The 11,899-nt window shown below is 47.2% G+C and overlaps 1 protein-coding gene across 1 annotated transcript; it reads left to right on the plus strand.

Moving 5' to 3' along the window:
- Nucleotides 1-1,462: 1,462 nt before the first annotated feature.
- Nucleotides 1,463-5,676, plus strand: Ppp1r3g (protein phosphatase 1 regulatory subunit 3G). Its single transcript, XM_026407118.2, has one exon. The coding sequence runs from the start codon at nucleotides 2,682-2,684 to the stop codon at nucleotides 3,696-3,698; it is 1,017 nt and encodes a 338-aa protein (XP_026262903.2). The 5' UTR covers nucleotides 1,463-2,681; the 3' UTR covers nucleotides 3,699-5,676.
- Nucleotides 5,677-11,899: the final 6,223 nt, after the last annotated feature.

Genomic DNA, 11,899 nt, shown 5'->3' on the forward strand with positions numbered 1-11,899 from the left:
CTGTTTTTTTTCAAACCTACTAAATATGGAGGAACTCTTCAGTGTTCAAAACTCTCCAGTGGCTTCAAGGTCAAGTAGCTAACCCCTCTCTACCTTTGTATTCTTCAGCTGGATTACCTTGCTGTCTGTCGGAGGCCACAAGGACCTTCTTTCAGTTCTTCCCCTCCATGCTGCTTCTGCACAGAGCCTTTGAATTTCTCCCCTCCAGTCCTGTAACTTCCAAGATTCCATTCTGTGCCCAAGGGCTGAGTTTGTGTTAATGCTGGTCTCCTCCAATATATTGAAAGCTCCATGAGGCTGGGGACCTCCATCAAAGAGAGGAATGTGGACTGGAGCTAGGACCAGGGCACTGGCACACCCCTGGGAGTGATGACTACTTAAATTCTGTGTTCTAAGCCCTTCATTTTCATCCTCTAGTCCTGGCCCCAGAGTGGAATGGACATGTCTCCAATGATGGTGGTGGACCAGAGAGTCACCACAACCTCAAAATCTCTTTGAAGTTCTATATTTTAAACTATTTTGTGATTTTTATATTAAATTCGCTAATACATCAATGAGATACATCAAGAGATTGTCTTCTTCCACAAATCATGCAGTTATTCCAGGAAGATATGCAACATGTATCTTGAACTTTTTTTAAGCCCCACACACAGTTGAGATAAAATTATGGAGCTCCATATAAGGGCACAAAATGACCAGCAATATCCCAGCAAGGGAACCATGAAACCACCCCCAGATCAGCCTCTCTAATAATGGTAGAAATCTTTAATTTATGGATTCAAATCCCACCACAACCAAACTGTGGCTCATGAGCCAATGAAAAATCTTTCTAGGTCTTTATATCCCATATGTACATTAGGATCATATGATTTCCACCTCACAAGGTTGTTCTGCAAGTCAGATAGCTCAGGAAGAGCCCTCAGCACTGATGGGGTATTCAGTAGGTGCTCAATAAATATTAGCCATTAAAATGATCTTATCATAACCTTCCACTCACCATCTCTTTTATCTGTTCCCTCTCCTATCAACGCACTTAAAACCCCGCCCCTTTAAATCTGCCAACACATAACTTATTTAACTAAGCCTAGGTTAAATAACCAGGGTAAGTTATATTTGCTTTTTTATGTTTCTTGCTTAGTTGATTAGCGGATCAATGTTTCTAGAATCTCAACTTTTTAAAAAGTTTTTAATTCATTTTAATTAGTTATACACGACAGTACAATGACCTTGACATATCATACATTTGAATCAGATGGGATATAATCTCTCATTTTTCTGAGTGTACAGGTTGCAGAATCACATAGAATCTCAACTTTTATTTAAGTAACTGTACACATATCCATATAGGTTAACTAACAGTTCCCACAGGGTACTCCCCAGAGCCCCGCATAAGCATCTCCTTGGCTGAAACACTTCCAGGCTCCACCCCAGACCTATTGACTCCGGGGATAAGGCTCAGAGATCTGCTCCGACTGGCCCGCCCCGTGATGCTGACGCGCGCTCAAGTTTAAGGAAAACCTGGCCTTAAAGCAAAACAAAACCAAAAATACTACTTTGGAAACTCTCGAAATCCCCAGATACTATGAGGCGCTCATCCACCCCTCCACGTCCCAGGCTTGGCTTTGGCCCCTTTCAAGGGACTGTCGCGGCCTGGGATGGCCAGGGCGGCCGAGTCCGGCGCCCACTCCGGCGGGCGAGGTGTTTAAGTTGCGGACTGTGGCAAAAGCGCCCGGCGGCGGTGGGAGGCGGTGTGCGCCACGTGGGTGCCAGCACCCGCAGGGCCCCCCTCCGCTGCTTCCCCAGCCAGCCGCGACAGCCGACTCGCGGGCGGGACCAGGGGAGGGGCGGGGACGTGCTCGCTGGCCTGGAGCGAATGGCCTCCCGCAGCTCTGCGCTGGCGGCTGCGTCCACTTCCCGCTCGCCGCGGCAAGATCCCCGACTCAGACGAGACCCGAGCCCACCGGTGCCACCATTGGGCAGGTAGGTGGGGGCTACGGGTCCAGAGGCAAGCGCGCAGATTGGATCCGGGGGCGCCTTTAAATTTGGGGGCAGAGATGCACCCCTCACTTTGGGGCCGCGCAGGACCTGCAGCTTTCCAAGTTCCCTATAGGCAAGTTTGCCTGCGACGGGGACTCCCTAGACCGATGACAGCCAGGGGGACGGTCTTCCTCCAGACGACAGAGCTGTCAGGTCAACTTCAGAGGCAAGAAAACTTGGGCCACGCTCCGGTCTCTCAAAGTTGAGCGCAAGTCCTCCATCCGGACGCTCCAGAGGTGGAACAGACCGAGTCCCGCTGGGAGTGAGTGGAGAAAGAGGGGAACCCGGACCGCGCCCTTCAGAAATCTTTCTGTCACTTTCTACCCGTGCGTTCCGAAGCAGGCTTCCAGGTGTTCAGGCGGCAGCCCCTCCCCGCCCCCGCCCCTCCCCCGCGGCGGGCAGGTTCAACTCCCGAGCTGGCCCGAGGCCCTCGTCCTCCTCCCACTGCGTCCTGAGCCGCACCAGCTAAAAGCTGGTGGTTTCGGAGTGGACCTCTTCTCTTCTCTTCCGGGGCCGACTGGCGACCGGTCAGCGAGCCCCGGCGGGCGGCGCTGCTCACTCCTTCAATTGCACAAGGAGATGTTTCCAGAGAATTCTTGAGCCGGGTGTCCTCGGAGGGACAAGTCCCGGGTCCGGATGGTGTCATGGAGTCTCCCGAGACGCCGCTGCAAAGTTCCGAGGCGCCAAGACCTGTGCCCTTCGCAGAACCTCCACCCGCGGAGGGGCGGCCAACCCCGGAGGTCGTCTGCGTGGAGAGTGGCACTTCGGAAGCCTGGAGCCCTGAAGTTCAGTTCGAAGACAGGCCCTTGTCACCGAAGGAAGAGGCGCCTCTTCCGGAGCCGGAGCCCCTGGAATGCCGCCGGCCTCGCGCGCGCTCCTTCTCCCTGCCGGCAGACCCCCTTCTAGAGGCGGCCAAGCTCCTGCAGCGGCGCCAGCAGCAGCAGCAGGCCCTGGGCGCGGAGAGCGGTGAGCCAGTTGAGGACGCCCTGCTTAGCCCCGGCGACTGCTGCAAGAAGCGGGTGCAGTTCGCCGACTCTTTGGGGCTGAGCCTGGCCAGCGTGAAGCACTTCAGCGAGGCTGAGGAACCACAGGTGCCTCCCGCCGTGTTTTCGCGCCTCCGCAGCTTCCCCATGCGTGTGGAGCATCTGGAACAGCTCGGGGACCTGTTGGCACAGGCGCCCTCGTCCCTCCCGGCGCCGCCTCCCCGACTCCGGCCTCTCTTCCAGCTCCCGGGACACAGCGTTGCAGCGGAGCGCCTGCGACAGCAGCGCGTGTGCCTGGAGCGCGTGCAGTGCTCGGCACCCTCGGGCACGGAGGTGACGGGCTCTGGTAGGGTGCTGGGCTGCCCGGGGCCCAGGGCTGTGACAGTGCGCTACACCTTTACCGAGTGGCGCACATTCCTGGACGTGCCAGCCGAGCTGCAGCCAACAGAAGCGCCGTCGGGGGCCTCTGAACCAGGGTCTGGGGATGCTGAGGAGGAGCCCGGCGCAGAACGCTTCCGCTTCTCGCTGTACCTACCCCCGGGCCTGCAGCCCAAGGAAGGGGAGGATATTTCCGTTCACTTTGCAGTCTGCTACCGCTGTGAGCAGGGCGAGTATTGGGACAACAACGCGGGAACTAATTACACACTGCGCTATGCGCGCCCCACGAATCTGCTCTGAGCCCAAAGCGCTTTGGGGGAACGAGGGAAGGGAAGGGGCTGACCAGCACAACCGAGCTCAGGCGGCTGCTCCCGAGGCAGTGGCTGCGATGCTTTGATGAGCGTCGTCGGTCTGGAATGAGTGTGAAGCCAAAGGAGGGAATCGCTAAACCTGAATCTGGAATCCCTGGCAGATACAGGAGCTAGCACTGTGAAACTGGGCAATGCCCCCAACTTCTCTGGTCTCAGTTTTCTTGTTGCTTCCACCTTCCTATATGGCTTTTAGAATTCCTAGCCTGCGTCAGAATGGGAAGAAATCCCCAAGTCCTGAAGCAGAAACTCCAAGAAAGGGGCTCTCAACTCCTGATCGCGACTGTACCTGTGGCTCTAGGACTTGTTTTCAACAAAGAGATGTCATATTTTCGTCTTTCGATGGAGACCAGTGGGAAAAGAATAAATCGCCCGACCACCGCGCACCACGGGACTGTGCACGCGTGGAACCTAAATACCCCAGTCTGTTTCTCAGAGAAAACTGGGTGGTGGCTGGGTCAGACTGTCCTTTTCTTTTAAATGGAATCTGGAAAATGACTGCCCAGACTTGACATTATTTACTTCTCTGATTGTGCACAAATGTCTTTTTCAGAAGTAATAGGCTGTATTTTACATTTTAGCTCCGGAGTGTTTTAGGAGGCCTTGACAGTCAGGAGACTTTACTCAGCGGATGGCAAGCGCACTTTAACAATTGTTAAACAGTATTCACACATTGCCCTCTCCGGTGTAGAAGGGCCCAGATTCCTGAATTGTGAAAAAAATGCTTTCTGCAATGATTTGGGGGTAGCCTTCTGTCCCCCTGCCATAGTAAGATGTTTGGTGAATTAAAATGCTAGAGTAAGCCTTAAAGTAGGCCTCAGCTGTGAGCTTCAAGGACCTGTCACACTTGTCCCAACCTTCTTTGTAGGGACAGAACAGCGGGAGACTCCCACTAGGCCATTAGCAGTCAGAGAAGCTGGGCTCTTAGGGGCTGGACTCCAAGTGCAGAGGGTGGGGGATGAGTCCCTTTCAGAGCCACTGAGAGGAAACATGCCCAGCACATAAATGCTGCTGAGACCCAGATGGCATTCTGTACTGCCACCACAGGCACAGGGTCACTGGCTTCAGTGTGGCTGTGGATGCCAGGCTGATTTGGCCCTGAATGAGGCAGCAGGTGGGCATCCTGGGTGAGGACCTAATTCCACCATACCTTGGTAATCCTTCTTTGGTAATTTAGACTTTAAAAAGGTTTTTCCAGCACAAAGCTAGCTTTACCAATTAGTTTTGGAATGGTAATGTTTAAAAAGGGATGTTTTCATTTAGAAGAGGGTCATTGACCAAATTTGGCCCAAAGTCTGTTTCCTCTTTACATTTTTAAATAGTTGAAAAATTCAAGAGACGAATACTATTTTGCCATGAGGATCATATGAAATTTAAATGTGCACATCCAGAAATAAAGTTTTATTGGAACACAGCCCCATGTATTTATTTATGTATTCTCTATAGTTTCTCTCATGGTAGCACAGCACAGTTGGGTGGGTGCAACAAAGACCATATGCAAAGTGTAAAATATTTACCACCTGGCCCTTTATAGAATGCTTTTCAATCCTTGTTCCGTATTTTTAAACAACATATGCAGAGAATTATGGTTAATAAGGCAGTTAACCTTTTATTAAATTTTGCTGACTTGAAACAAACTTCCTTTGGGCAAAGGTAAGACCGTTACTTTCAGTAATCTTGGTTAAAATAAACATTAAGACACAAGGAAGCACAATTACTTACTGAAGGGAGGAAATCTACCTGCTGCATTCTGTCACCTAAAAAATGATCACTGAAATACAATAACAATCTGAATTAGCACCAAACTACAAAATCTGCCAGATATTCTTTGCCTTTATTATCTATTTTATTTTTGGTGCTTTAAACCCAGAGTCTGGCACATGGTAAGCACATGCTCTACCACAGAGCTACACACCTAGCCTTCTTTGCCTTTAAGTGGAATGTCTACAGGAATAAAAATATTTAGTTTGAACTTTGGATTGGAGAATTCCTTTGACTATGGCAGTGTTTCCCAAGATTAAGTAATCAGGGGGGAATTTTTAAATAATTTATTGACAGAAAGCCACCAGGAGTTGTTAATGAGTTATAATTTATAGTTGAAGTACACTTTTAAAAACGGTCACATTAATGAAATAGTGAATGCTAAATCCATGTATACTTTGAGAATATTGTATAATAATAAAAATAACCAAGTGATTACAGTGATACCATTTTTCGGTTATCAAATGCAACAGCAATCAACATCTTTCATGCAATGTCCAGATAGTCTCAGGTCTGACACAAAATTTCTTAAAAGTGCATTATTATATTAGCAACAATGCCTAAATATATTTTTATGCATTTGTAAGTACATTTTAGGTGGAAAGTATTGATAGCACATATAGTCTATAACAGTTTGAAAATGCTGACTTATATGTTCATAACACACTATTTAAATTGTTTTATTACTTAAAATTAAATTAGAGGATTGGGGGTATCTCAGTGGTAAGATGTTGAGAGCCACAGCCTAAGGGGCCCCAGCAAACTTCCAGCTGCCAGCTGATGATTGGCTCAGAGCAGCCCAGCAACATCTAGCTGATTGGCTCCTCTGCGGTGATGCTCATTGGGCTGTTTCCCCCGCCCTTTCAGACCACGGGAGCTGCTCATTGGGGGACTTCTTTGGCTCCACCCACGCGACCCAGCCAATAGGCCTCAAGAGCAGGAGGATTGTGGGAGTGGGAGAGGCTTGTGTGTTTGTGTGAGAGGCTTGTGGAAGCCGGTGGTGGCAGTTGGGCTCTGAGGGTTTTTCCTGAGGAGCTGTTTTGTTTGGCGTGTGTGGTTCTAAAAATAAAGTTAGTTTCTTTTTAGGGAGGTGTTGGAAATAGTCTCCTTTTGGAGTTTCAACTCACCATTGCTGGGGGAGGTTCTGACAGACCAGGCCCCACTCTCCTGAAGCTCACCTGCATCAGGAAGTTTCCCCCAGATTTTAAATGATGGTTCCCTCAAGGGACTATATTCCCTACAGCGTGGGAAGGCTGGGCATTCGGCTCTCCTGCTCACAGGCTTCCTGTCCTGCTAAGGCTCCCTGCTGCTTTGGTTTTATGACTCATGGACTTTTCCTAATGCATATGCCTACCTGTATATGCCCGTCCTTCACCGACCTTTCCCCTACCTACTCTTTGTGCCTAAATAACCTACCTGACATTTCTCCCTCAAGACCAGGTTCCTAACTTATTTAAGGATAAGTGGGAGCTGATTCATTCTGGCTACTTCTGCTGAGATGGGGCCATATTTAGGGGACGGAAGCCTTTTCTCTCTGCTAGGTGGGTGCGGTCAGTCCACGGGTTCATGGTAGAAGGAGTCGTGGTCTGTTGACCAAAATGCCATTTGTCTTGCAGGAGCTCGGGAATACCAGTTACCAATTAGGATTGGTTAGGATTGGAGGGAAACAGGCAAGGCAATACATGAAAATACCACATAGGGTGATTAAAGATAGAGTCACAAGGAAACCCTTCCACCAACGAAAGGCGAAGATGCTAAACAGAGAAAACTCCCCCAGTTTCACAAAGATGGGGTTCAGTGCTCCATCTTGAGTTTTATTATCCTGGACAATGTCAGAAATAGTGGCAGAGTTGTCAGAAATGTATATTCAAAATTCAGTTTTAATAAGAGCACATGTTTAAATGCTTGTGCTGTGTTTAAAACATCAAGAGTCATATGATTTTGAAATACAACCTGTCAGATCATTGTGACAGAATTCTGAGTTTAATCGGTCTATTCCTTGGGCCATGTCATGGAGATCCTTTTGTGTATTTCATTAAGGGCTCTACGTGTCAAATTACATCCCCTCATGATGGAATAAATAAGTAAAAGCCTAGGTCATCATACCAGTGAAGTACTGTTTTAGTTCACCAGTGTTTCAAATTTGCCATGTAAGTGGAATCGATTAGAGAGGTTGTCCATTGTCCCTGTATCCAAGGGAATCCAGGGTTGTGCAAGATCCCAACCAATCAGGAAACAGCCATAACCAACAATTATCATGACCACAAAGCCAATAGTTTCCTTTTGGGTCAGACCATGGAGAATATCTCTCTGGAAGAGTCTATTCAGGAGAATATCTATTAGTAGTGTTTAAAATTGCGGTGTGATGACAGTCGAGATAGGGGAGTTATGATGAGTGGAATTTGCCCAATCATCTAACCTATAATTCCTTGCTCCCAACATGGGGGAGCCTTTTGGAGTAACTGCCCAGTTGGAGGAGTGAGCCACGTAGTAGACAATACCCATTAGTGTACCTAAGATTCGTGGGACACATTTGTGGAATGTACTCCAGGTCTAGAGATATTCCGGCTCCTGTAAGTATCCCCCGTGTCTGTTTGAGAGTGGTGACCGCAGTGAGGCTCTGGCCATGGCCTGGAGAGGAAATGTCTTCTGGAGGCCATTGTGATGTATCCCACTGAGTCGGAATTTATAGTGCCCATCTGTAGCCCAGCACCCCTCCAGGATATATCTTTGCAGGGCTAGTCAATTTTGTAAAGGGGAAACCCACCAGGGCAATCCTGAGGTGCTAGAAAGAGGCATGAAGCCACAGACCTAGCCATCAGTCTTATTTATTTCTTGGGCATACTGCCAACTCACAAAACAGTTAGCACCTTTAGTACAACCAAAGCTTAACAGAAGGAGGAAAAAGGCCAAGTTAGTCGTGTTTTAGCTCCGTGAGCTGCAGGATAATGCCTACTGTAAATCCTAATAAGAGCAAAATTCCAAGAACAGGAGATGTCGAGGAAGGAGGATATTGTATTTATAAATTATATTTATATTCTAGGAGTTATAACAGCTCAACCACAGATATTGAGGAAGGGGGTAGAAGGTAGTTTGTGAGTCCTGGGTGGAACTCAGTGTGGAGGTTCTACAGATCTTCTATGGGGGTGCAGGTGTAGTAGGTAGGGAACTCCTCAGGTGTCTTATTGGGATCATTCTTTTTAATTAGTAGATTGACTAAAGAATGGTGGGTCCAGCTGGAATCCTGACAGCTATAAGGGTAGATAACACCACAGGGAGAGACCCCGTCCAGATGGGGCAGAGTTAGGACTTGGGTTGGTGATCTCTGTAGCACTTCATTAGAACAGGCCCGAATCATCTGTCCTGTGGCCTTGGATAGTCCCTGTCCAGTAAATAATTGTTCAGAATCATCATCTTGTCTCTGCCAAAATGACTTGCAAGACTCATGCAATCTTTGAAGAACTTTCCATTGAATATTTTGGGGTAGTTGTATTATCTTATTCATATATAGCGGTCCAACTGAGTCGTGAGTGTAGCGGTTACTCACAGACAATTCTTTCTCTTCTGGGGTATAAATGGGAATATCAGATCCTATTGGTGAGGTAGAAATTGGAGAAGCTACTGTCTCTGAGTTTGAAGCAGCTGTTTTAGCTGCTTTATCACCTAGGTTATTGCCTTGGGCAACCTAGGTATCTCCTTTCTGATGTCCCTTACCATGAAAAACAGCTACCTCTTTGGGAAAGTGGATGCTTCCAATTGTTCCAAAATCTGTGGTCCATATCTTGCCAGTATTGTTTTTTAGGATTTAGATTTCCCCTTTCTCTCTAAATAGTGGCGTGTGTGTATAGACCTAAGAGTGTATATTTGGAGTCAATATATATTTGTAGCTTGTCTTTTAGCTAAGAATTTGTGGTTGTGTCAGCGCTATTAGCTGTCAATTGATCTGACATTCCTGCTGGCAAAGATATTTGTCTCCATGACCTCCATTAAGCATACTATGTAGTAGCTTTCTTTGCGGATTTCCTGCGGAACACAGGAACTTCCATCTGTGAACCAGATGTGATCTGCATTAGAGACAGGGGTATCCTCTAAAACTGTTCTTCTAGCATAAAAGAGATTTATAACACCTCTGCAATCATGTGGGGATGAATCTGAAGATGTTTTGGGGCCTTAAGTTAAGAGCATTACATTTTTTTTTTTAGTTTTTAAAATTTTTAAATTCTAATTTGTCATATACAATGGCAGAATGAAATCATTTCATATTACACATATAGAGCACAATTTTTCAAGACACTGATTGTACACAGAGTATTTTCACACCATTTGTGTCTTATACATGTACTTGGGGAATAGCATTACAAATCTTTGAAAAAAATTCCTGTTTTTAAAAAATAGCAGTTGATATTTGAGCAATCAGCTATCGGTGAACCAAAGAGCTTCTTTGGTCTCTAGGAAGAGAGCTATTTGCCGGGTGTAAACAGTTGTGGGGGGCAGGGTTATTTTGGAGGCCTCCTCTACTTGCAGGAAGGTTGTTGCGACTGTGTGTAGGCAGATTGGGCATCTTAAAGCAGCAGGATCTAGATTTTTGGATAGATAACCCACAGGCTGAGAAACAGGCCTTATCTTTCAGGTGATAACGTGTAAGGCCTGCTTTTAGTTACATAGAGTTGAAAAGGTTTGTCTGCCCTGGGCAGCCCTGGAGCAGGGACAGAGAAGAGGGCCCTTTTGAGTTGTTTAAAAGTTTTTGTCTGGGCTGAGGTTGTGGTTCCGTGGTAGAGCACTTGCCTAGCATGTGTGAGGCACTGGGTTCAATTCTCAGCACCACATATAAATAAAATAAAGGTTCATCAACAACTTTAAAAAAATTTTTTTAAAAAGGTAGCTGTCTGAGTTGCTGCTCATCATTTAGTCTTTTTCTCTCCTTTTTAATGGCTCCTAAAAGGGTTTTGCTATATCTTTTAAATGTAGTACTGAGAACCAATTTGCATTTGGAGGGATCCTATTTAAATGTATACAGTTGGGTGGATGGGAATGACTGCCTCCTGCCTCAGTAATCATTCTTAGATCTTGATCTAGACAAAATCTCCATTAGTCTTCGTGTACGTGCACGTTGTGTGTGTGTGTGTGTGTGTGTGTGTGTGTGTGTGCGTGTGTGTGTGTGCTGGGGATTGAACCCAGGGCCTTGACATGTGAGGCAAGCAGTCTACTAATTGAGCTATATCCCCAGCCCCCATTACTCTTTAACTGCTAGAATTGGGGGGTTGCAATCAGAGTTACAAGGCACCAGGAATCTGTGTTTTAAATCTTAGTAATCAAAGGCTGAATACTGGCAAGAGCCTTGGGTTTTAGAGGATGTTGTCTCTTGTGAGGGCAATTAGTAGGGTCTTTAAGTTTAATCTTGACCTGTGAGGCCGGTTTGGCTCTCCCTGGTCTCCTAATGTCCCATACCTCAGGGTCTGCTTTTACTTCTATTGGCATTGCAAAGATAACCTCTGTGGAGTTGGTACAAAAGCCTGAAATACAATTGGTGGTTCAAAAACAATTTGGACTCCCTTCTTTTGAAATTGATGTCATCTTAACAGAGGGGCCGGGCTGTTGGGCATTACTAGGAAGGAATGTCCAGCTGCCCTATGTGCCAACACCAGTTCAGTGGAGCAGCGGGTCCGGGCCTGTCCATCAGTTCCTGCTACCTGCCAAGGGTCAACAGATACTTATTTTATCAGATAAAGAAATGAGAACAGAGGAGGGCGGGACATCGGCATCTGAACAGGACCCTTCACCGTGCTAGGGATGAAAGAATAAATTCAAAATGGGTGATGTTGAGAAAGGCAAGAAGATACGTGCTCCCAAGTGTGCCCAGTGCCACATCGTGGAAAGGGGAGAGAAGCACAGGACGAGGCGGAATCTCCACCGACGGTTTGGGCAGAAGGCAGGTCCGGCTGCTGGCTTCTCTCACCAGCAAGAACAAGGTGGCCCCTGGGGAGAGGATGCACTGATGGAGCATTTGGAGAATCCCAGAAAGTACATCCTGGACAGAAATGATCTTCACTGGCGTTAAGAAGAAGGGAGAAGGGGCTGGGGTTGTGGTTCAGCGGTAGAGCGCTTGCCTGGCCTGTGTGAGGCCCTGGGTTTGATCCTCAGCACCACATGTAAATAAATAAGTAAATAAAATAAAAGATCCACTGAAAATTGAAAAAAAATTCAAAAAAAAAAGGAGAAGGGAGAGAAGGCAGACTTAATAGGTTATCTCAAAAAAAGCTACTAATGTGGGCTGGGATCGTGGCTCAGAGGTAGAGCACTCACCTAGCACAGGTGGGACCCGGGTTCGATCCTCAGCACCACATAAAAATAAAGGCATTGTGTTGTGTCCAT

The sequence above is a fragment of the Urocitellus parryii genome, chromosome 8, assembly GCF_045843805.1.
Source record: "Urocitellus parryii isolate mUroPar1 chromosome 8, mUroPar1.hap1, whole genome shotgun sequence".
Classification (NCBI taxonomy): domain Eukaryota; kingdom Metazoa; phylum Chordata; class Mammalia; order Rodentia; family Sciuridae; genus Urocitellus; species Urocitellus parryii.

What these genes read in the sequence shown, in the direction of transcription:
- Ppp1r3g (XM_026407118.2), top strand. Translation starts at nt 2,682, where the DNA reads ATGGAGTCTCCCGAGACGCCGCTGCAAAGTTCCGAGGCGCCAAGACCT.